We start from the raw sequence: 22,563 nt of genomic DNA on the forward strand, positions 1-22,563 counted from the left end.
ATATCTTACAACAATGCAATATGATATCAGCCCTTTTTGGTTCCTATAACAATTATATCACCAAGTTTACGTACACAGTCATTGTCATTCATAATAAACGAAACTATCAAAATATTTTACAGGAAAAACAAAATCCCTACTTCTACTTCTTTCATTCTTAGGGGCTTTCCACATCCAGTTTTTTATCCCTGCTTTTATATTCCCCTATTTATTTCTGTCTTTCTTTCACATTTATCCTCCGCTCCTGAGCCACTGGATGGTGCAAGAACAAATTTTTTCTATAACAATATTTCTCCTCCTAGCTAGCATGAGAGACCCTTCTTTTAATCTCAAACAATCTACCTGCTTTTACCGTTTTACCTTTCTTAAAATGTAGCATGGTGTAGCAGCAAATGATGTCTTGAATTCCCCTCTGTTCTTGACATGCATGTCATTGCATGCAGTTTAATGTGTTTACTTAGGGGTTGTAGCTATGTTACGCACAGCAAACAACGAAGGGTTTGGAAACTTTACCGGACATTCTCAAATAAAAGCCAGTACTTCAATAATGACCACTTACTAAAATGTCATAAATAGAAAATAGGGGAAATAAGAAATAAAGTATCAATATCAAATAATTCTTGGTTTCAATAAAGTCCTCATTCTCTCCTCAGTTGTGGTGAATCAAGGCAACTATTTGAGAATTGACAGTATGAATTTGAAGTGTGCTGTATGATATGTTGCCAAAAATACATAAATTGAACAAATCTGGTAATTGTGGGGAATCATATATTGTAAAAAAGATTTAATGATCTCATGTGAAAAGCTGCTTTCATCACATTAGGATTTCCGCGTCCACTGATGGCATCATTCATCGTTTAGATAGCTTAAGAGCATGAGTTTTGGATGTTTGTGAGTATGCATCTATGTGAGTACTATCTCTGACTGACATGTTGTCTTTCTCTGAGTACAGACTACTGACGTGGAGATTAAGAAGAAGCACTCTGGCTCTCTCATGGTATCCGTGGATCAGCTCAACTCCTCCTTCAAAGGAAAGGACCGTGCCAACAGTCAGATGAGCGTAGTCACCAACACACTCTTAGAGGGTACAGACAGTGCACGTTTCTTCTTGCCTTTTCGAATTTAGATCTTGTACCAAAATATGATCTGTATTATTCAGATTATGAGCCTTGCATTGACACCTGTAGTTAAATATGTGTTCTTGCATTAGATCTGGATATGGAAATTGCAAGTAGGAAGGCAGTCTGACGTCAACAAACTGTCAGCTGTCTTCTGCAATTTGTGGGCAGATTCTTACTCACAAAAATGTGCAAGTTGCATTTAATTCTTACCTGCATGAGACATAATCACAATTCGAGCCAGCTGTGGTGTAAATGTTGCACTAGACACTGTTTGCAATTACACCTCAAATTGATATTTTCCTCACGCAGACAAGGCATCCAGATACAGCTGGTGTCTGTTATTCACCGGGAAGCTTTTGGTGAACATAATAACATTGAAAAAACATTGCTTGTGTGATTAAAGGGACTCATTTATAACTGTTTTGTTTTTGTCACCCTTCCTGGTTTCTTTCTACTTCATCTCTTCCGGCAGAGTTGGAGGAGTCTCAGAGGAAATGTCCTCCCTGTTGGTACAGGTTTGCCAACATCTTCCTCATCTGGGAGTGCTTTCCCATGTGGCTGAAGATCAAGCACATAGTCTACTTGATTGTCATGGACCCATTTGTTGACCTGGCCATCACCATCTGTATTGTCCTCAACACCCTTTTCATGGCCATGGAACACTACCCCATGACTGAACAGTTTGAGGGGGTTCTGTCTGTTGGTAACCTGGTGAGAAACTGCAGTTCTTTTTTTGTCCTTTCGTGTACCATTTGTCTTTGTAACTTTTGAGTAGTAGTAGTAGTAGTCGTAGTAGCAGTAGCAGTAGTAGTAGTAGTAGTAGCAGTAGTAGTAGCAGTGGTAGTGGTAGTAGTAGTAGTAGTAGTAGTAGTAGTAGTAGTAGTAGTAGCAGTAGCAGTAGCAGTGGTAGTATTTGTAGTAGTAGTAGTAGTAGTAGCAGTAGTAGCAGTAGTAGTAGTAGCAGTAGTAGTAGTGGTAGTAGTAGTAGTAGTAGCAGTAGCAGTAGTACTAGTAGTACTAGTAGTAGTAGTAGTAGTAGTAGCAGTAGTAGCAGTAGCCGTAGTAGTAATAGTACTAGTAGTAGCAGTAGCAGTAGTAGTAGTAGTAGTAGTAGTAGTAGTAGTAGTAGTAGTAGTAGTAGTAGCAGTAGTACTACTAGTAGTAGTAGTAGCAGTAGTAGTAGTAGTAGTAGTAGTAGTAGCAGTAGCAGTAGCAGTAGTAGTAGTACTAGTAGTAGCAGTAGCAGTAGCAGTAGCAGTAGTAGTAGTAGTAGCAGTAGTAGTAGTACCAGTAGCAGTAGTAGTAGCAGTAGCAGTAGCAGTAGTAGTAGTAGTAGTAGTAGTAGTAATAATTAATTTTGGTCCTTGTTGACAATTTTCCAAAAAGAATGCACAATAAAATAAATAAATAACAGTAAGGCATTAAATTAAAAGGGGAAACAATGATAACAATTGATTGAAAAGGTGTAGGCTGAAGCTTAAGCTTATTATACCTACAAATGTTTCATGTTCCAATAGGCAATAGGTTTCCAAAAAACAAAACAGAAACGAAAACAGATTTCCAAAAGTTTTTTACAAAATAATAGTCATATCTTAATTTTATGTGTTTATCAACATTTTTTTTCAAATTTGTAAAGAGAAATTTGAAATACACATTCTTAATTCATTGTCACATCCATTCCACAAGTCACACCCTTTGACAGATACACATCTACTCTTCATATTAGTCCTTAGCCTTTTTCTAAACATGTTTCATGCCAGCCTCTCTCTGATTTCATACAACCTCCGAATACAGTTAGGAAGCAAAAAGATTGTGTGCAATTTTGTTTTAAGATCCACTAAATCACAACCTTTTAAAGCATGTAAGTTAATAAATAGTGCTTTGGTTGGTTTGTAATAATCCGATTGATTTACAGTTCTTTACTCTCTCTTATGTAGCATGACATTTGAATTAGTGTTGGTTTTGTATCTGTTTCCATTCCTCCACACATACCTGCATGAATCTCAGTATCTTTCGCAGGAGTTACAGAAGCATTGCAGGTTTGCCCCACCTACTTGTCCTGACCTCAAACCAATACTCAATGCACTTAAGAATACACACACGCATAGTGTTTAGGACTCTGATGGGGTCTCATTAAATATTTAGTTCCATTTTAATGTAGCCAGCCAGCCTGCTCCCCAAACTCTCATCACCCCCACTCAGGTCACTCTCGTACTTCCGTTGCATCCTGCTTACCTCAACTATACTGAACTCTATCTCTCTGTCTCTCTCTGTCTCTCTCTGTCTCTGTCTCTCTGTCTCTCTGTCTCTCTCTGTCTCTCTGTCTCTCTCTCTCTCTCTCTCTCTCTCTCTCTCTCTCTCTCTCTCTCTCTCTCTCTCTCTCTCTCTCTCTCTCTCTCACAAACACACAGACACACACAAAATAGCAGACATAGTAATAAGGCTTGCCCCCGATCTGTCCAGGACTGGTTTGGCAGTGTACATAATAACCAAATGTACAGCAGACCTTTTGATTTGTCCGTGCTCTGCCCTTGCTGTCAGATATCACCGTAGCACAGCTGTCTGAGGGCAGCAGCTCTGGCACAGTGTTAGTACTAAGACAGGAAATGAGGTCATCGGGATTGGCATGCTGTCAGGAGTGAACAGGAACTGAAGTCAGAGGAATCAGCTTGATGGATGGTGCAGTATGAATCATTGGATGTTCTCTGCGGCACTGTTTGGGCACACGATTAGTTGTAAGGTGGACAACATGGGACACGCTGAAATACTACAGCTCCATACAAGTTCTGCTACAACACGGTGCAAATGACCTTGCACTGCCAGAAAAGTCCTCACTCTAAGCAAATCCCAATCCATTTTTAATCAGCACTACATCAAATAAAATGCAATGTAAGCAAGCCAGGTTTTTTGTTCTGCACTGAATTTTCCCCTCAAGTCTTCTAGAATGAGAAAAGGATTTTTTTAAATGTTGCTGTTTTTTTATGTTTGCCATTTGTGATATTATAACATTATTATTGGATCTTTTTACAGTAAATTGAATCTCAAATTTTAAAGCTAGATTTAGAAAAGTCACAGTCTTATGAAACAAAACTGCAATTATCTATTACTGCTACTGTCGCTTTCCGGAAAGCAGTGTAACATCAATATTAACGTCATGCTGCACTAGTAGGTGTAGCTAAAAAATCAATCAAATAAAGCAATCATCGATCCCGCTGAAATCCTCTCACTTTAGATTGATCGCTCACTGTGTAGAGACCCTTATCATCCTGTTTCACCATAAAATAAATCACAACATTTTATGGATCCTACCTACATTTGATTTTGTGGTCAAATTAATAAACCCTTAATAAACCCTGTGTAATATTCTGTGTGGGTCCACAGGTTTTCACAGGCATCTTTGCCGGAGAAATGTTTGCCAAGCTGATTGCCATGGATCCTTATTACTACTTCCAGGAAGGCTGGAACATCTTTGATGGCTTCATTGTGACTCTGAGTTTAGTTGAGCTGGGACTGGCTGATGTGGAAGGTCTGTCAGTGCTCAGGTCATTCCGATTGGTAAGTGGAAGAAAGTAGAAACACCATTTGTTTATCTCTTCTGACCCTCGTGGATAGGCTGAAAAGATTTATTCTAAAAATATCAATCTGTCACACTTTGATTTACCCTTATTGTTGTCAAAGTTTATCATCAAATGTCTCTTTAAAGCTCCAAATCAAGGCTGAGTTAAAGCCTTGAAAGAACTTCAGTAACACTTTATATGACACCAATGTCGATAATGTATTATAAAACATACTTAATATTTTTATAATGCCATATGATGCATTATAATCACATAATGCATAATAAGTATGTTTATGTCAATGGAGTGACATAAGATATTATGATACTTGACCTCATAAGTCATTATAAAATGCTTTATAATGTGTTACGCTGTTATAAATAATTATTAACATTTATGAGTGCTTGTAACTATAATTATACAGTGCTATAAGTAGATTATAATACATTATAGACAATGAAATCCTTATTATATTGTGTAAACCCTCTTAATGTATATATCTTGTGCTTGTGCTGGACCAAATGGTCATTACATTTGCTTCATGCGACCTTTTAAAATTAAATAAAAAAGTTAAGTCAGCTTAAATCCAACCCCTTTCCGACCATTGTCCTAACAGGAATAACTGTGGAATAATCCAGTGTCCTTTTCTCTTGTAGTTGAGAGTGTTCAAACTAGCCAAATCGTGGCCCACCCTCAACATGCTGATCAAGATCATTGGTAACTCAGTGGGAGCTCTGGGTAATCTGACCCTGGTGCTGGCCATCATCGTCTTCATCTTTGCCGTGGTTGGGATGCAGCTGTTTGGCAAAAGCTACAAGGACTGTGTGTGTAAGATCGCCGAGACCTGTACACTGCCTCGCTGGCACATGCATGACTTCTTCCACTCCTTCCTGATTGTGTTCAGAGTGTTGTGCGGGGAGTGGATTGAGACCATGTGGGACTGTATGGAAGTGGCTGGACAGACCATGTGCCTCACCGTCTTCATGATGGTCATGGTCATCGGAAACCTGGTGGTAAGAAAAGACAAAAATAACATAGTGTATAGTGATAGTTGCCCTCTGTAGTTTTCCCAGTTGTGAACCATATACTGTGAGTGCATGGGTTCCAACTTCTGTGGTGTTTGTTTCTGAGGTGCTGAACTTGTTCCTGGCCTTGTTGCTGAGCTCATTCAGTGCAGACAACCTTGCTGCCACAGACGACGATGGAGAGCCCAACAACCTCCAGCTTGCTGTTGCCCGCATTAAGATAGGGATTGCGTGGTTCAAGGTTCACATGCGGATCTTTGTAGCCACAGTGCTCAAGAAGGTACCATATATTTAAATGCTATATATGCATGACCAAGTTGTTATATGAATGTGTGTTTCAGTCAGAGAGTTGGAGGTGGAGTTCTTGTTTTTTAGTAACCTTTTTTGTTTGTTCTATTTTCTCACTCTGGCAAGCAGCCTGAAGAGGATGAACAGAAGCCTCTGGATGAAATGTACGAGAAGAAGCTCAACTGCATTGCAAACCACACAGTGGACATCAACCGTGAACTGGACTATGCTAAAAATGGCAATGGCACCACCAGCGGCATTGGGAGCAGTGTGGGAAAGTATATGATTGATGAAGACTACATGTCCTTCATCCACAACCCCAACCTCACTGTCTGTGTCCCTATCGCTGTCGGCGAGTCGGACTTTGAAAACCTTAACACGGAAGACTTCAGCAGTGAATCGGATGTGGAGAACAGTAAAGATGTGAGTAGGAAAGACTGGAGAGTGAGAATGGAGGAGGGATGAGAGCAGAGAGATGGCAGTGGTGATGTCGTTGCTTAAGAGTTTGATGATAGTTTGATGGCGGTAGATTACGTGGTGCTTTTACTTTGGATTACACTTTGGGCCAATTTAGAGATACACCAGAGCCGTGATATTGCCTGTGTATAATAACTAATTTACAAGTTTAGGAATTTATCTTCTAAATCTGGATTTTAACATAGTCTAAACAAATGGCACAACACAGTTATGTTTACCAAAAAGGTGCCTTAATCGTGTAATATAAGATGATGTCATAAATCAGACAGCACGTGCGTAAGTGTGTGTGTTTGTTTGGGTTTGTGCCCATGTAGCATCTTTTGATCCATTAAGCAGAACTGGTCTGAGCTGCCACACTGAAGACATTTAGTTTACTTGACGTTTCAGAACATCCATTTAGACATGAGAGCTGCAACACTGTGCCTAAGTGCTGACCCTGCAGACAGACAGACACAAAGGAAGCCCTGACGAGAGAAACACACTGTCTACTCTACTGTTTAACATGAATGTGTGAGAAGGGTTAGCCAGACCCAAAGCTTGTAGAGAAGTCTGATGCCTGGGTCACCTTGACCTGGTTTGTAGTGGGAAGAAAGGAGATAATGCAGCAGCATCACTACTGTACATGCACCAGGTTCATATTCCACTGGGCTCCCTTAACCAACCACACGACAATCTTCCCTGCACCACAGCCAGCCACGGGCTACACTGCAGGGAGTAGACACAGACAGCGCTGCTAACAGCCAATCAGAAAAGCAGGGATCCATCTGGCTCTTTGGTAGAGAGAAATAGAAAAGAGAGGCAGAAGAGAGTGCGAATGTGGTCCTTTGCTGACAATTTAGGATCATAAAGTGCAGTATCGTTCTCTTGTGAATAGAGTGTCTGCATGTGTGTGTACTGTATTGCAATAAGGCTGCTGTTAGGCTGGTGTATCACTAGTTTGCCCTGCCTAACCTTGACCTATTGTTAAGATATGGCATGATTTATTGGTACAGATGAACTTCATCAAGCCATGGTTTTAATGACTAAAAATGAGAATTTCACATACCTCTCCTCTTTACTGTACCTTACAATTCATTTTCAGAGCAATTCTTATTTGAAGACATTAGTAAAACAGTACTAGGTATCCAAAAATATACTTGATATGAATTGTTTATGCTAATTGTATTTTTAATCATAACAGATATATTTTGGGTCTTTTGTTTGACTTGTACAAGCTTTTGTTTAATTCCTTTATCACAAATAAATGAATCCTTCATCACAGAAGAATCTCTATTTATGATGTGTAACAATGACTATCATTACCAGCGCAATCAATCCCTGATCAACTTTTACGACATCCTTGTGACTCTATTAATAACCCTGCAGAATAGGCGTGGCAGAGGGAGAACTAGCTACACTACATGGCTACAACATGTATACCTCTAGCAATAAATCATGGCATGCATATAAACCCAAAGGGACATTAATGTAATGGCTGTACTGGCACTGTGCCGTTTCCATAGACTTTCAGCATCTCACCGCTGAGCCTGTAATGTTCTGAGAGGAAATCAGAGGTTGAACTGATCTTTTTGGTCCTCTGTTTGTCCTAGCTGGATGACACCAGTTCTTCTGAGGGCAGCACAATAGACATCAAGCCTGATGTGGAGGACGTTGCAGTGGTGGAGGTAGTGGAGGAGTATGTTGACCCAGAAGCCTGCTGGACAGATGGTAGGTGTTCTTTATTATCTGGTGGTAAATTATTATGTGTCCTTGGTAGTAATTTATGCATTGTCTCTTCTGTGTATATCAGTAGTTGTGTTTCTATTTGTCATACAGAGTGCGTAGCCAAATACAAATGCTGTGATGTTCCCATCACTCACGGCTGGGGGAAACACTGGTGGTTCCTGAGGAAGACCTGCTACTTGATTGTAGAACACAACTGGTTTGAAACCGTCATCATCTTCATGATCCTGCTCAGCAGTGGAGCCCTGGTAGGAGCACACATGCACACACACACAAGTATGGGTGTTCCCACTTTTGTATACGTCATACTTATTCCACTACTAGTGCTTCTATTTATTATTATGTAGCACATATTAAAACAAAGTTCCCCAGTGCTTTACACTATTATGATAAATGTAGGAGATAACATGTGAACAAAAAAGAAAAATTAAAAGAATAAATAAAACAACAATGTGGCATTTATTCAGCAAAAGTTGAATCTCATAAGGATGTGTGTAAGCAAGATCATCGCCTGCTTTTCTTCTGCAACTGCTCTTCATATGATTGTTGCTAATGGACAGCAAAGTGCTGTAATGCACCAACCTTTTGACTGGCAGAATCCAGCTTAGGTTTGCAGCTTCCTGGGGGGGGGGGGGAAGGCCTGTGGCCAAATCAAAACACTTACGTATGTGCTGAAGAATGGATACAGGCAATAGAGAATGGAAGAGCTGTGGGAATGATACGTCTAGTTTGACTAGTTTTTCTTGACTATGTAAACAACTCTCTGTCTGAAATATAAGATGCTTTGCAAAATATAACTCAAGTAAAGACGTTTTAGAACAATAAAAATCCAGGTCTGCCATTCTTCAGTGCAATTAAAAAACACCCCATATAGATAATAGTATTGGTTGATAAAGATTTCATGCCATTTCTATCCGTTTTGTAGCTAAACCGCTGTAAGGTGTGGCTTACCTTACAGTTGACTCATTTGCAACATCAACATGTAAATGCTGAAAGAGATCAGTTAAGCCATTTTCCATGTAATGTTTCTTTACTGCTCTTTAGGCCTTTGAGGATGTTTACATTGAGCAAAGGAAGACAGTCAAGATCATTCTGGAGTATGCTGATCGGGTTTTCACCTACATCTTCATCCTGGAGATGTTGCTGAAATGGGTGGCCTACGGCTTTGTCAAGTACTTCACTAATGCCTGGTGTTGGTTAGACTTCTTCATTGTGGATGTAAGTATATTTGCCTACCATTTTTTGTATACTAAACTAAAAATGTATTTGGTTCAACTCCTCATGATGATATTTTTATATTTCAACATCAAAGGAAGGCATACATTTGCACGATTGGCTCATTGGTTAACTTAAACCATTACGTAGAACCGTACATGACGTATAAGGTTAATGGTCATTTTTCAATTGTTATTGCAAACACAGAATCTTTTTTTTATATATTTTCATTAGACCACCATTTCAAAAAGCCTCTTTGTTATTGTAAATAAAACATAGACAACATAGAGTACAAATCTGTGCATTTTGTCAATAAATGCACAGATGAAATATTATAAATACATATTCTTCAGTACCAGATTTGTTCCTTGCCAGAGATGAAATATTCTGCTCACCACTCCAACAGATATCCATATGTCACTCAGGTTTCAGCTTGTCACACTGAATTAACTGGAATTATGACAATATTTCTTTTTAAATCTACAGGTCACATAAGAGTACCTTTATCACAAAATTGTCTCTACATTATGGATACTGCCCACAGTATTACCCTGACTCTCCAGAGAATATGATAAATTGGGATCATTGTTTCCTATGTGATATCCAGGCTCTGCTGCAGTGCTTTGTGGACCACATTTGCAGTCAGCAAAATGCTGCAACTTTAAATGTTACTGCTGAAAACTGGGGGCATTGGTATTTTTGGGCCCCATGACAGCAGCACAACAGCAGCCCTGACACTGGAAATATCTATAAACCCTGGTATGTTTCGGAGCTCCTGTCTAGCTCCGGACTGCTGAGTCAGTCAGTGTCTTCCCACTGACAAGTACTATTGCGCATATGGTTTGTCCTTTTCTGTCATTTGTGCATGATGAGTTTCTGACTTGAATTTCCTCCTGTGTCTGTATTATGTGAACGTATACATTACATGGTATGCTTAAAGGCCACATGAAATGGGTCCTTAGTTCTATAAAATACAGCCAGACCGAACATGGCAAGCTCGGCAAATTGCAAGAAATGGCATGTGTGCACGACAGGATAACACGTAGTAAGGGCGAGGCAGGCAAGATGGCAGACCTAGTTCTAATAAATTACCTGTGACCTGGAAGGGGTAGAAAATCATGGTATGGTCACCAATCACATGTGACATTAATTAAATACAGCTGCTGACATAAAACTCACACCAGACGTAGCTTCTGTAGTGTCATTTGTGAAACTACAGTAGCAAGCTGCTGAACTGCAGTTGGATTGACAGCATGATTGATCTTTCCACAAGCAGCTGATTGCGGGAGGTGTTAGTGGCGCCTGCCAGTTTCGCCATGTTCTGTCTGGCTGTAACCCTTAATGTGATGTATTTCCTGTTGAAACAGGAAGTTGAGGTGGGACATAATCAGCGTAAGTTGTTTTTTTACCGTAAGCCAAAGGTATATCAGTTAAGAAGAGAAAGGCAGTTGATGAGCACCGGGGCGGGACTTTATGTTCATACTTGCACAATGAGGTCACTGTGTAATATTAATTAATATTGTAATAGAACGTAAAGGCATCTTTTTATGATGTCTTTAAATGTTATGGTATTGTCATAGACTGAAGAAGAATAGGACCAGGTAAAAAAAATATTTAAGTTCAGAGATTTATCTAAGAATAAAAAAAAGAAGTCAGAATTTAGAGAAGAAAGTCTTTGTTGCGTTGGTTAAATATTGAGTACACAGCATAGTCCTATATTTTGTGTCTGCCATTTTGTAGTTCTTCTATTCCCAAATTTAAATAATTAAGCCCTACTATATAGTGGACTCAAATTATGCCACCACGCAAAAAGTAAAAAGCAGTGAATTAGTAATGGTTACTAATTCAATTCCCCAAACAGCCACTGACTTCTTTCTTATAATTCTGATTTCTTTTTTCAGAATATTAAAATGAATCTGAGAATTCAGATTTTTCCTTCTTAATCCTTTTACATGTATTTGATGATGATTTTATGTTGTGCTTAGTCATGTATCGGTTGGTAAGACTTCCATTATCACTAGACCAATCTGTCCGTGATTCAATATTAACATCCTTTGTCACATGATAAGAATGCATTAATGTGTTTCCTGTCGGTTTTCTGAACTTCTCTTTGGGTCTTTCCCAATACCCACACTTGTGGTATTTGGCAGTAGTCAAGTGCCCACTTGTGTTGATGTGTTTCCGGTGACTCCCACAGTGCCAACGAGCACATTAAGGCCACAAGCGTGTGGAAGTTTATCAGAGCTCACTGGGACACACTTGATTCATGAATCTGGCTTGCACAAATACATGGCTCAATCAAGCGCAGATGCTTTGTTCATTTAATTTTAATTCAACATGATGAACAAATAGGTAGGATCAACCAGACAGTATTCCAGATACAATCAGATGATGTTAAAATAACGCACAGGAGCTGAGAGGTGTAATACAATTAATAAAGCAAATAAACCAAGTCACCTACAAGCAATTAAGTCTTCTACACATTAAAGATTATTCTGAATAGTTTCTGTCTTATACAGTTTTTACATTTCTCAGGATTTGATAGCCTATTTCTCAATATTATGTTTATTAGTCCCATTATGAAGAATACATCATTCATTCTAAGGGATAAGCGGTGATACACTCATAATAATGTCCAGCATTTCACAAACTTCTACTTCTTCATGACTGCTGATTATTATTCGTCCTAAAACAATCTTATAGGTGTATTACCGCCGACAACTGCTCTGGTATTGCGCCCTAAACCATGATGAATCGTGGGGTACAGCGGACCAAAGTAGAACTAGGAGAAGAGTGCATCAAGCGTGGGTTGCCGTTTGTCAAACATGGGACATTGCTTATCCTGAGGGGGCACTTTTGAAATGACATTGGGTCATTAAAATTAGATTTATCCTCTTGAGAACACGCGTGTGTTCAGAAAATTTAATGAAAAACTAGCATTTAGGTTATGAGATTGTGTTGTGGACTTTGTGGATGGACTGGGAATGAAAACAGGCCCTGGACCTTTTGACTCAGAGCGGCCCACCAAAACTCAACCAGTGATACACCACCACCCACTCAACCCACGCTTACAAGATTACTGAACAATATTTATAACAATAACTTAAGTGAAATAGATGTAAAATAGAACAAGGGCTCCAATTGTCACCAAAAGAAGTGAGAAATCATAGGACATAACATAATCAACCTTCTCCCTGTGTGAGCTGGTTCTCTCTTTCTCCTCACTGTTAGAAGCCTAGTTTATGAATGCAGCTTGTGATAGAGGAGAGATGAGTCAAGTTCTCCAGGTTATGTAGTGGGATCCACTGCTTGTCAAACCCCTTACTGATCCTCCAATAGAAAACCTCAAATGTGCAGAAATCTCAATACATTTTAAATTGGCCCGTGTGTTGTGCAGATAACTTATCCTGACTTTCCATGCAAAACTCTACCCTAATATTGACCTGTCCTCTCTCTCACAGCAGGTGCCTCTAACTTTGTCTCTCTTTAAGTTAAGAGAGACATTGTGCAGCTCTCGAGAGGGACTGAGGGGTCGGTGTTTGAGGGTCCAGGGTAAGGTTTATGTGCTGTGTTGGGACTCGTACTTTCACAGGTTACCCTCTCTCTTCTAACCCTGAAAGTTGTCCTCAACCTTCTGCGTTTTCTCTCCCCCTCTTTAAGTAAGATGCTCTCTGGTGTGGAAACTGTACTGTTTTGTACTGTGTACTGTGCGTATATGATTGTGTCACATTGATTTAGTGTTTGTGAATACATCTCTCCTCTAATTTTTTCCCTTTGTTTGACTCTTTATCTTCTCTCCCTCTCACTGTGTCAACCACAAGTTTCTTTCCAGGTGTGCTTAGTGTGCTGTTAAGCTGGTTATCACGCTAGACTGGCTTGCCAAACTAAACCAAACACAAACATAAGCAAAGAAACACGTAAAAAAAAGAAAACTTGGGTCATGTACACTTTTGACCTTTGTCTATTGTAATAACCCCTGTTTACCTTATGTTATATAGATACATATACTTACACATATATAAACTATATATGTACTTATATATATCTGTATATAACCATTTAGCCATCCTTACAGTATATATAGGGCACACCTTTCTCTCTATATCCCCTCTAACTATGTGGGTCCTCTCTTCCTTTGCCTCTGTCTTTCCCTCTCCTTCTGTCCCTATCTGTGTAGGTGTCTATAGTCAGCCTTATAGCTAATGCGTTGGGCTACTCCGATCTAGGCCCGATTAAATCACTCAGGACACTGAGGGCCTTGAGACCCCTCAGGGCCCTGTCACGTTTTGAAGGGATGAGGGTAAGACCTAAGATACCAGACAGCTGGTCCTTCTGCATGCCGAATAAATAAAAGCATCAACGCATGCTAGAGATGGCAATCTAGATTATTTATTTTTTATATCACTAAAGGGAATTCTTTTAGGTAAAAGCTTTTATCTATGAGAAGCTTTTTTTTTTTTGCATGGATGCAGATCATCTCAGATGGTCATAACACATCTGATTTGATTTATCATATTTCATTTCATTTATTATAAATGTAGTAATATGTTAAGGCAATTTGAAATGATTCATCGTTTAGAAATATTAACAAAACACCTTAAAATTCTAGATCAGTACCAGCTGAGAGCACAACTAGAGGTTGGTATGAACCATCACACAAATCCTGTTTAAACTGATTCATAATGTAGCCTGAAGTTATGCAATCTGAGCAAGCAAACCCATACCTGTTAAAGTGTTTCAGAGCTACGAGCCCCCCAGTTGTCATGTGATAGACAAACACATTCATATAAAACTGTGTGCAGATGGTCAATTAAACTGTGTGCATGTTTATTTTACAGCATGCACACATTTGATTAATCCTTGACCTTGTGTACAGTTTCCAAGTCAAATATTTTGATACCATGTGACCCTGGGGAATCTGTACTGAGCTTTGCCTGAGAAAAACACACTTTCTTTCCACAATGATAGCTGGGTTCTTCTAAACATTATTTCGTTGTGTGATTGGTTGATTCAGCCTCTGGTTGTTGCTGGGCAGAACAATAAACCTTGTCAGTGTCTAAGCTCAGCATCCTCTCACTGTTGCTCTGCCTCAAGTGTCCTGTTATCTGATCTTATCACAGTTTGGCTTTGGCATTGTCACACTGGAAGATCAACAAACTTCTGGTTGCATACCCCCTCCCCCCCTCGCCATCCTTGCTCACCACTCCTCAGTGAATGTCATCACCATGATTTTCATGATCATGACCATTTTTCAGTAGTTATATTAACTGATCATATGGATGCTTTGTCTCTCTCTATATAGTATTAGGCAGAAGTCTTAAATGTAAAGAAATAATTGACATTCGATGTTTTCCTATATAGTTTTGCTTTATTTGGCTTTCTGTTACCATGGCACCTCTGTGTTTGGAAATGCACATTCATGTGGTGTCCTCCTTAAGCTAATAGCTTTATCTCCTCTAACATTCACACACTGCTTCAATGCAGAAAAGGTTATATAAGCCATACTCATATGTTCAATTGGCTATATAATGTCATTGTTTATATATATATATATATATATATATATATATATATATATATATATATATATATATATATACTATATATACTGTATATATACACACATACATTATATATGATTGTGTACGATACATCCATATAATCCCTACATATATATATCATGGCACAATACATTGCGATACAAATATTGGATAATATGGAGCTGAAAATGAATTGCATGAGCACACATGTCATCCAACTAGACATTTATATTTTTCTGTTTCATTTTGCGTGGATAAAGATCAACCTTTTTTTTAATATGTAGTGGACTCTATTGTTCACATTTTGCACCAAGTCACTGTCACATATTATTTTCACTCACTTAATAAGAATATCATGAGTGCATCAAACCATGACTCGGTGGAACCATGAACTGACAGTATTGTTACACCCCTAGTATTTTATTGTGATAGGCTTCATCTTGTGCTATGAAATCAGAGAACAGACCTACAGCCTCTAATGGAGGGAAAGAATGTGCATTTCTATGTATGTATGTGTTGATGTTCTTACGTGTGAACATCTCCATGCAGTTGGTGTGTCTGACTGCTTAGTTTCATTGCCGCTGTTTCCTTGCTGTTCTCCTCAGGTTGTGGTGAACGCCTTGGTGGGTGCAATTCCCTCCATTATGAATGTGCTGCTGGTGTGTCTCATCTTCTGGCTCATCTTCAGCATCATGGGTGTCAATCTGTTTGCTGGAAAGTATTACTACTGTTACAATGACACAGCGGAGGCTGTCTTCCTCCGTGATGACGTCAACAACAAAACACAGTGTTTTGCACTCATTAATTCAAACTACACTGAAGTCAGGTGGAAAAACGTCAAGATCAATTTCGACAATGTGGGTGCAGGATACCTGGCACTCCTGCAAGTGGTGAGAAACATTTACTGTCAGTTTGCATTTGTTTCTCCCCTCTGAGATCAAGTGTTAACCTGTTTTTTTCCCGCACTGTGTCTGCCCATTTAACAGGCAACATTCAAAGGCTGGATGGACATTATGTACGCAGCAATAGATTCTAGAAAGGTACGCTTTGTGCAGTTTTTAAGTCGGACTTCCACATCAACATGTTCAGTTTTACACAACTTTCCTTTTTGCCACTTTACAGGTGGAGGACCAGCCTGTCTACGAGGACAACTTGTACATGTACATCTACTTTGTCATCTTCATCATCTTCGGCTCGTTCTTCACCTTAAACCTCTTCATTGGTGTCATCATTGATAACTTCAACCAACAAAAGAAAAAGATAAGATTTATTTTCCTCACTTTCACCTTCTGAGTACATGCTGCTTTGTAGATTATTTAAAGGAATCGTTTGGGAAAATATGCTTATTTGCTTTCTCGTTAGTTAGATGAGAAGATCAATACCACATCTAATTTCTACGAAGCCACTGCCAGCAGCCAGGTATCTCAGTTTAGCATAAAGACTGGAAACGAGGGGAAATGTTAATTCATGAGCTTTAGAGGAGCTGGTAAGAGGATTTTGTAACTTTTAGCAGAGCCAGGCTAGCTATCTCCTAGTGGTCTAAATATCAGCAAGAAAGCAAGTAAGCGTATTTCCCCAAAATGTCGAATTATTACTTGAAGCTTAGAATATGAACAAATATTATAAGCATTTTTGTATTGAACTTGTCAAATCCTTGCAAATTGTAATCAGACTTCTTTTGTTCCTTCACTTTGGAGGTCAGGATATCTTCATGACAGAAGAGCAAAAGAAATACTACAATGCTATGAAGAAACTAGGGTCAAAGAAGCCACAAAAACCAATACCCAGGCCTCAGGTAGAAATCTTTTTTGCACTCTTCATCTTTACTGTCAAACCGGTTTGTAGTTATACATTTCTAAAGATTTAGAAAATGATTCAAAATATCCCTCCGCCTTTTCACTCCCTTTGTTCCTCAGAACAACTTCCAGGGCTTCGTGTTTGACTTTGTGACGCAGCAGGTGTTCGACATCTCCATCATGATCCTCATCTGCCTCAACATGGTCACCATGATGGTGGAGACGGACGATCAGACAGAGGACACAGAGGTTGTGCTTTACTGGGTCAACTTCATCTTCATTGTGGTCTTCACCTGCGAGTTTGTATTGAAGCTCTTTGCGCTACGTCACTACTACTTCACCAACGGCTGGAACATCTTTGACGTGGTTGTGGTCATCCTTTCAATTGTGGGCAAGTATTCAAAAAGGATTGTTTGTGAACGGTAAAAGAAGTGTGAAGCTCAGATATTGCTCATATAAATAGTTTGTAATGGCACAGCACACGCAGATGGTTAAAATGGTCATTTAAAAATAAAAAGGACATTTTGTAACTTTCAACGAGTGGTATGAGGCCATGCAATACATTTCCAGAAAATCAGATAACTCAAAATGTCTTAACTGAATATATCAATAATTAAAATGATAAATCATTAAGCATGTGCTAAGACAAAACTAAACTGAAAAGCCACAAAATAAAATGAGCTAGTGAAAGATCATGGGGCTCCATGAACAGCAAAGAAACAAATGTCCGCCATTACTCTGGATAATGTACATACTTCACTGTATCCATTGCAACAACCTTCTACAGAGAATAACATCCCTCATATCAACAGTTGATAGTGTGTTCTTTGGTTCTCCTGATTTCTTCCCCAATTTGCACAAAACTATTAAGTGCTGTTCTTGCTTGTAGGCAATGTGTATTAAGTAAAGCAGTCAGTGTTTCAGAAATATATATTTTATCCTAATGTATGCTGTATCTCTTTTTGCTCCCTTTTAACTTCAGGAATGTTTCTGGCTGACATTATTGAGAAGTACTTTGTGTCACCAACACTCTTCAGGGTGATTCGTCTCGCTCGTATCGGCAGAATCCTGCGTCTCATCAAGGGGGCCAAAGGAATCAGAACTCTACTGTTTGCCCTAATGATGTCACTTCCTGCCTTGTTCAACATTGGCCTACTACTTTTCCTGGTTATGTTCATTTTCTCCATCTTTGGCATGTCCAACTTCGGCTATGTGAAACACGAATCTGGAATTGATGACATGTACAACTTTGAGACCTTCGGCAACAGCATGATCATCCTGTTTATGATCACCACGTCAGCTGGCTGGGACGGCCTGCTGCTGCCCATTCTTAACTACGATCCAGACTGCGACCCCTTACTGGAGAATGCTGGCACCCCCGCCACAGGAGACTGTGGCAACCCTTCTGTGGGCATCTTCTTCTTTGTTATGTACATCATCATTTCTTTCCTTATTGTGGTCAACATGTACATCGCCATCATCCTGGAGAACTTCAGTGTGGCCACAGAGGAGAGTGCCGACCCACTCAGTGAGGATGACTTTGAGACCTTTTATGAGATTTGGGAGAAGTTTGACCCTGATGCATCCCAGTTCATCACCTATTCCAAGCTTTCTGACTTTGCTGATGCACTTGAACATCCACTCCGAATCCCTAAGCCCAACACCATTGAACTGATCGCCATGGACATGCCTATGGTGAGTGGCGACCGCATCCACTGCCTGGACATCCTGTTTGCCTTCACTAAGCGTGTGCTGGGTGACAGTGGCGAGTTGGACATGTTGAGGCAACAAATGGAGGAGCGTTTTGTGGCAGCCAATCCTTCCAAGGTCTCGTACGAGCCAATCACCACCACTCTGAGGCGTAAGCAGGAGGATGTGTCCTCCAGAATCATTCAAAGGTCCTACCGTTCCTACCTGGCGAGGCGGGGTTTCATCTGTAAGCGCAAACCAGCCAATAACAAAGTGGAGAATGGCGGGAACAATGAGGAACAAGAAAAGAAGGAGGGAACTCCCTCAACTGCCTCCCTGCCCTCTTATGACAGTGTAACCAAACCTGACAAGGAGAAACAGGATGACAACAATGAGGGCAAGGGAGGAAGGAAAGAGAAAGGAAGAAACCAAAAAGACATCAGGGAATCTAAATGTTAGAGCGTTGGAATAATAATCACAGTAATAACAATAAAAATTATAATAATGTAACTTCAAGCAAAGCGAGAGGAAACTCACCCACACAGATGTACAGATTATTTCATTTGCAAGTCAGAAAAAATAATACTCAATAATTTTGTTTACAGACTTCATTCTTATATTGATGCAGAGGGAAGCAGCTTGGTCTGTTACAGCTTGAAGACTCTTGAACTTCAGTCAAACCAAACATAATCAACATACTGTGTGACATTGTTGTATCTAAACTACTGATCTTAACAAAAGGGAATGAAAAACAGACAAGGAAATGTCTGTTGAAAGGCAGATTGCTCACTTTACCACTGGTCTACAGATAAGACAAGTAACTCTACATCAAGAGGTAGAATGAAAAAACACTAAAGGAATTCAGCGCCTGGACGCAGTAATGAATTCCTATGGAAGACAGTGTTGTGAAGGAAGAACAAGGATGCTGCTGCTTGATGCTGAAGAATTGTCCTTTTAAAGCAGCCAATGAGTGCTTCTGTGTCATCAAGTACCGAAATGTATAGAGCAAAATGACACACTCACTCTATAAGAGCAAACAGAAGGATGACTGGTGAGTGAAAGACACAAATGACAGAGAGCGTTGGAAGTACTTTTCCGTTTTATTAAAGCTAGAAATTGTTCATTTGAGCAGCAAAAATGCAAACAGACAAAAAAAGAACAATATTCAACATTTTGCCCATGTCACTTAACTCTTCTACTCATTTTATCTTTGTTATACCCACATCAAAACGCTTTTTTTACATGGGCTTTCACACCAATTGGTTAAGGTTAAGGTCTGTTTATTATGGGGTCAACTCGGGCCAAGGGCTTATATTTACTCAGAAAGATTTCCAAACAAATACATAAATAATTGTGCTTGTTCAATGCATAGAAATGACTTGCATGATGGCATGTTTTGATCAGAAATCTTGCATGAATTATCATAGTCCACAAGACACTAATACTCAGACCACAACAGTGGCTCGACTGTACGATTGAGGCATTGTCAAAATTTGAAAGCTCAAAGTTCAGAGTAATTTGTTTAACAAAGATAAGTGATATTGGGGTTGATAATCTAAAATGGATCTGAATTTTTATCTCATTACTCAACTTATTTCAAATGTTTAAATTGTTGCCTCTATAGACAGAAGAATGGAATATGTTGGTGAATAATACCGTCACAGTGGATCAGTGGGTAATATCAAAACTATTTATTTGCTGCTCTGGAGATTTTGAGTGTGTAAGATGTAGAAACGGATGTCTGTGTGTTTCATGGGACTGAAATGTTTGTTAATTTGGACTGAAAAGTTTTCAACGGCGCAACGCTTTGAAACTAAAATGCTTATAATTATAATTTGTATGCACCTATGTAATGTTCCATACCATCTGCCTTTAGTTTTGTGCGAGCGGGCATTTTGGGAGTCCTACTGTCGGTTATAAGTGGTTTGTGGGGATTTCACAGGTATGGCAAACTCCTTTCTATTTCTGATGTTTCTCTATGGGTGGTTAGATCTTTCTGGAAGAGCTGAGAATGGTTTTGATTATTGTAGCTTGTTTACATGTGTGTTTGTTTTTTGTTTTATTCCCTAATGTAATTTTCATGTTTTGGTGGGTAATGAGTCTTATTTTACACACTTTTATAAGCCACATCTATGATGATGTTGAGGGAAACGGTCTTGTGCTGGAACATATTTGTCGGGTGTTGGTAGTATCCTATTTTGATGAGAAACAGAAAATGATAGATGGGTGATGAGAACATTGTGTGTGGAGAAGCCAAAGAGATCTGCCTTGTTATCCCTTGTTGCCCTTTGTCCATGGAGTGGGATTGGGTGAAGTATGCCCTGCCCATTCAGTTTTTTCACTGTCATTATTAGACAGAGAGACCCTAGAAATGTATGCAATGCTTGAAAAATTAATCCCTTTTTCTCAGGAGATATTATAGATGTACTATTATGAGCTCTGCAACAAAATGCAAGTGAATGTGATGGGAGTATTTATGAAATCATGTTTTACTCTTTTTGTGTTCAATGCCATGTCGATGGACAATAATCTCGGCAGCCGCCCGGTCAGGGGCCAGTTTGGCGCTTCCTGCTTATGACGCTTAGAATTATAGGGCTAGAAGCATCTCAGTGAAACAGCAACATTTCGCTCGCTTGTAATGGCGGCGTTTATATTGATAGCAGATTACATTTGTGGTTAAGTCATTATGGACCGTAGTCTGATCTCAATTAATTTCGATAAACAAAACAATATTGTTCACCCCCGATAGCGATCACAGATATAGGAAACACTGTGAGGAGATGTCATGAGAGTGAATTGGGATATGTTTGTTTGAGCAGCACACTTAATTCTTCCCGAAGCAGAAGTGGCGTGCTCAGTGGATAGGCCCCAGATTTCAGTATTTAACAACACGTGCTCTAAGCCTCTTATTTGCCCTTTTTTCCCGTCATTTTGCTCTATTGCATAACAAATACCAAATAAACAACAGAGCACTGGATGCATTCTAATGGTACTGTGAGCCTAAGCACCACACCACAGCTTTTGCACTTCCTGTTGTGCAGTGATGTCACTTCCTGTTTATGAATAACTCCCTCATCCGTTCTCAAGTTCTATGGTCCAGTTGCTGCATGAGATCTCCAAAATCAGTGTGGGTGTTACCTTGAACCAAATAAAACTCTGAATGATGAGCATAAAAGCAACCGCCGTCCATTTTCTCCAAGATGACCATGGATATACAGATGCGTTCTACAGAAAGAAACCTAAAAAAATAAACACATACATCCATTCGAAAAAAAAAAAGAAAAAAAAGTAAATACAGTTCAGGATATGTTCTACGCGGCTCAAACTGCAAAAGCAAAGAATGGACTTTTTAAAGAAACTATAAATAATGTAATATATTATTTTATTTTAACGGCATGTGTAGTTTTTTGTAAATACAGGATTACTTAAAAAACTACAGCTATTAATCTAACACTAAATATTAATAACCGTAAATAGAATGGCTTCCAGCTGACACCCCTTGTCACACTTGTTAGGCTGTGACACGTTTGTTAGATGGAGTAGATTTTTTGAGTCACTTTTCACAAAAAAAGAAGGGAGTAAGCTAAAAGAATCTATATTAAAAAGCAGAAATTGTATTTAAAAGTGTATAAATCAATACATACATATACAGAGCTATATTACATATATATATTATATATATATATTCTACCATATATATATATATAGTATATATACTCTCCTGTCCACTCCTTGCATTGAGGTGATTCCAGAACCACAGAGTGTAACTGATCATGCTTCTTTCTTTGTGTGGTATGCTCAGAGAATAACCAAAACTCTGGCCTGCCCAGGACTTCTGCATACTGGGTACCAGCGTACAATGCATGGTGTTGTACTGGCTGCTTGCTGAGAATTGTGGAGCCTGCCTTGGTGAGAGGATTGCACTACCAGCATACCCTTTTTGAACATGTGTGAAGATGTCTTGCCCCTAGTTTCCTATATTGTACACACAAAGAGAATACAGACGCAGACAGACACAAACACTTACACGCACACTCACAGCCTTTTACAGGCAACCGCTGGTTAACCAGTGCGCCCCGGTATGAGCCACAGCTCACTTTGTGTGACAATGTTTTGCTCGTTTCAGCTCTAAC

General features: G+C 39.3%; 1 protein-coding gene across 4 annotated transcripts in view; it reads left to right on the forward strand.

Moving 5' to 3' along the window:
* The window catches only part of scn8ab (sodium channel, voltage gated, type VIII, alpha subunit b), a 50,089-nt gene extending 28,314 nt beyond the window's left edge, over nt 1–21,775 (forward strand). For 3 of the 4 annotated variants that reach the window (XM_029431701.1, XM_029431703.1, XM_029431705.1), the window contains 16 exons: nt 953–1,085; nt 1,594–1,832; nt 4,503–4,676; nt 5,335–5,691; nt 5,810–5,983; nt 6,121–6,414; nt 8,058–8,175; nt 8,284–8,438; nt 9,235–9,408; nt 13,583–13,705; nt 15,551–15,835; nt 15,932–15,985; nt 16,068–16,205; nt 16,636–16,740; nt 16,862–17,132; nt 17,724–18,889. In XM_029431701.1, coding sequence (XP_029287561.1) covers nt 953–1,085; nt 1,594–1,832; nt 4,503–4,676; nt 5,335–5,691; nt 5,810–5,983; nt 6,121–6,414; nt 8,058–8,175; nt 8,284–8,438; nt 9,235–9,408; nt 13,583–13,705; nt 15,551–15,835; nt 15,932–15,985; nt 16,068–16,205; nt 16,636–16,740; nt 16,862–17,132; nt 17,724–18,889 — 3,960 coding nt within the window. Of the gene's footprint in view, nt 1–952; nt 1,086–1,593; nt 1,833–4,502; nt 4,677–5,334; nt 5,692–5,809; nt 5,984–6,120; nt 6,415–8,057; nt 8,176–8,283; nt 8,439–9,234; nt 9,409–13,582; nt 13,706–15,550; nt 15,836–15,931; nt 15,986–16,067; nt 16,206–16,635; nt 16,741–16,861; nt 17,133–17,723 lie in introns of all 4 variants that reach the window. The other variant, XM_029431704.1, reaches the window with a different exon arrangement.
* Nucleotides 21,776–22,563: the final 788 nt, after the last annotated feature.

The sequence above is a fragment of the Cottoperca gobio genome, chromosome 5 (genome assembly GCF_900634415.1).
Source record: "Cottoperca gobio chromosome 5, fCotGob3.1, whole genome shotgun sequence".
Lineage (NCBI taxonomy): Eukaryota > Metazoa > Chordata > Actinopteri > Perciformes > Bovichtidae > Cottoperca > Cottoperca gobio.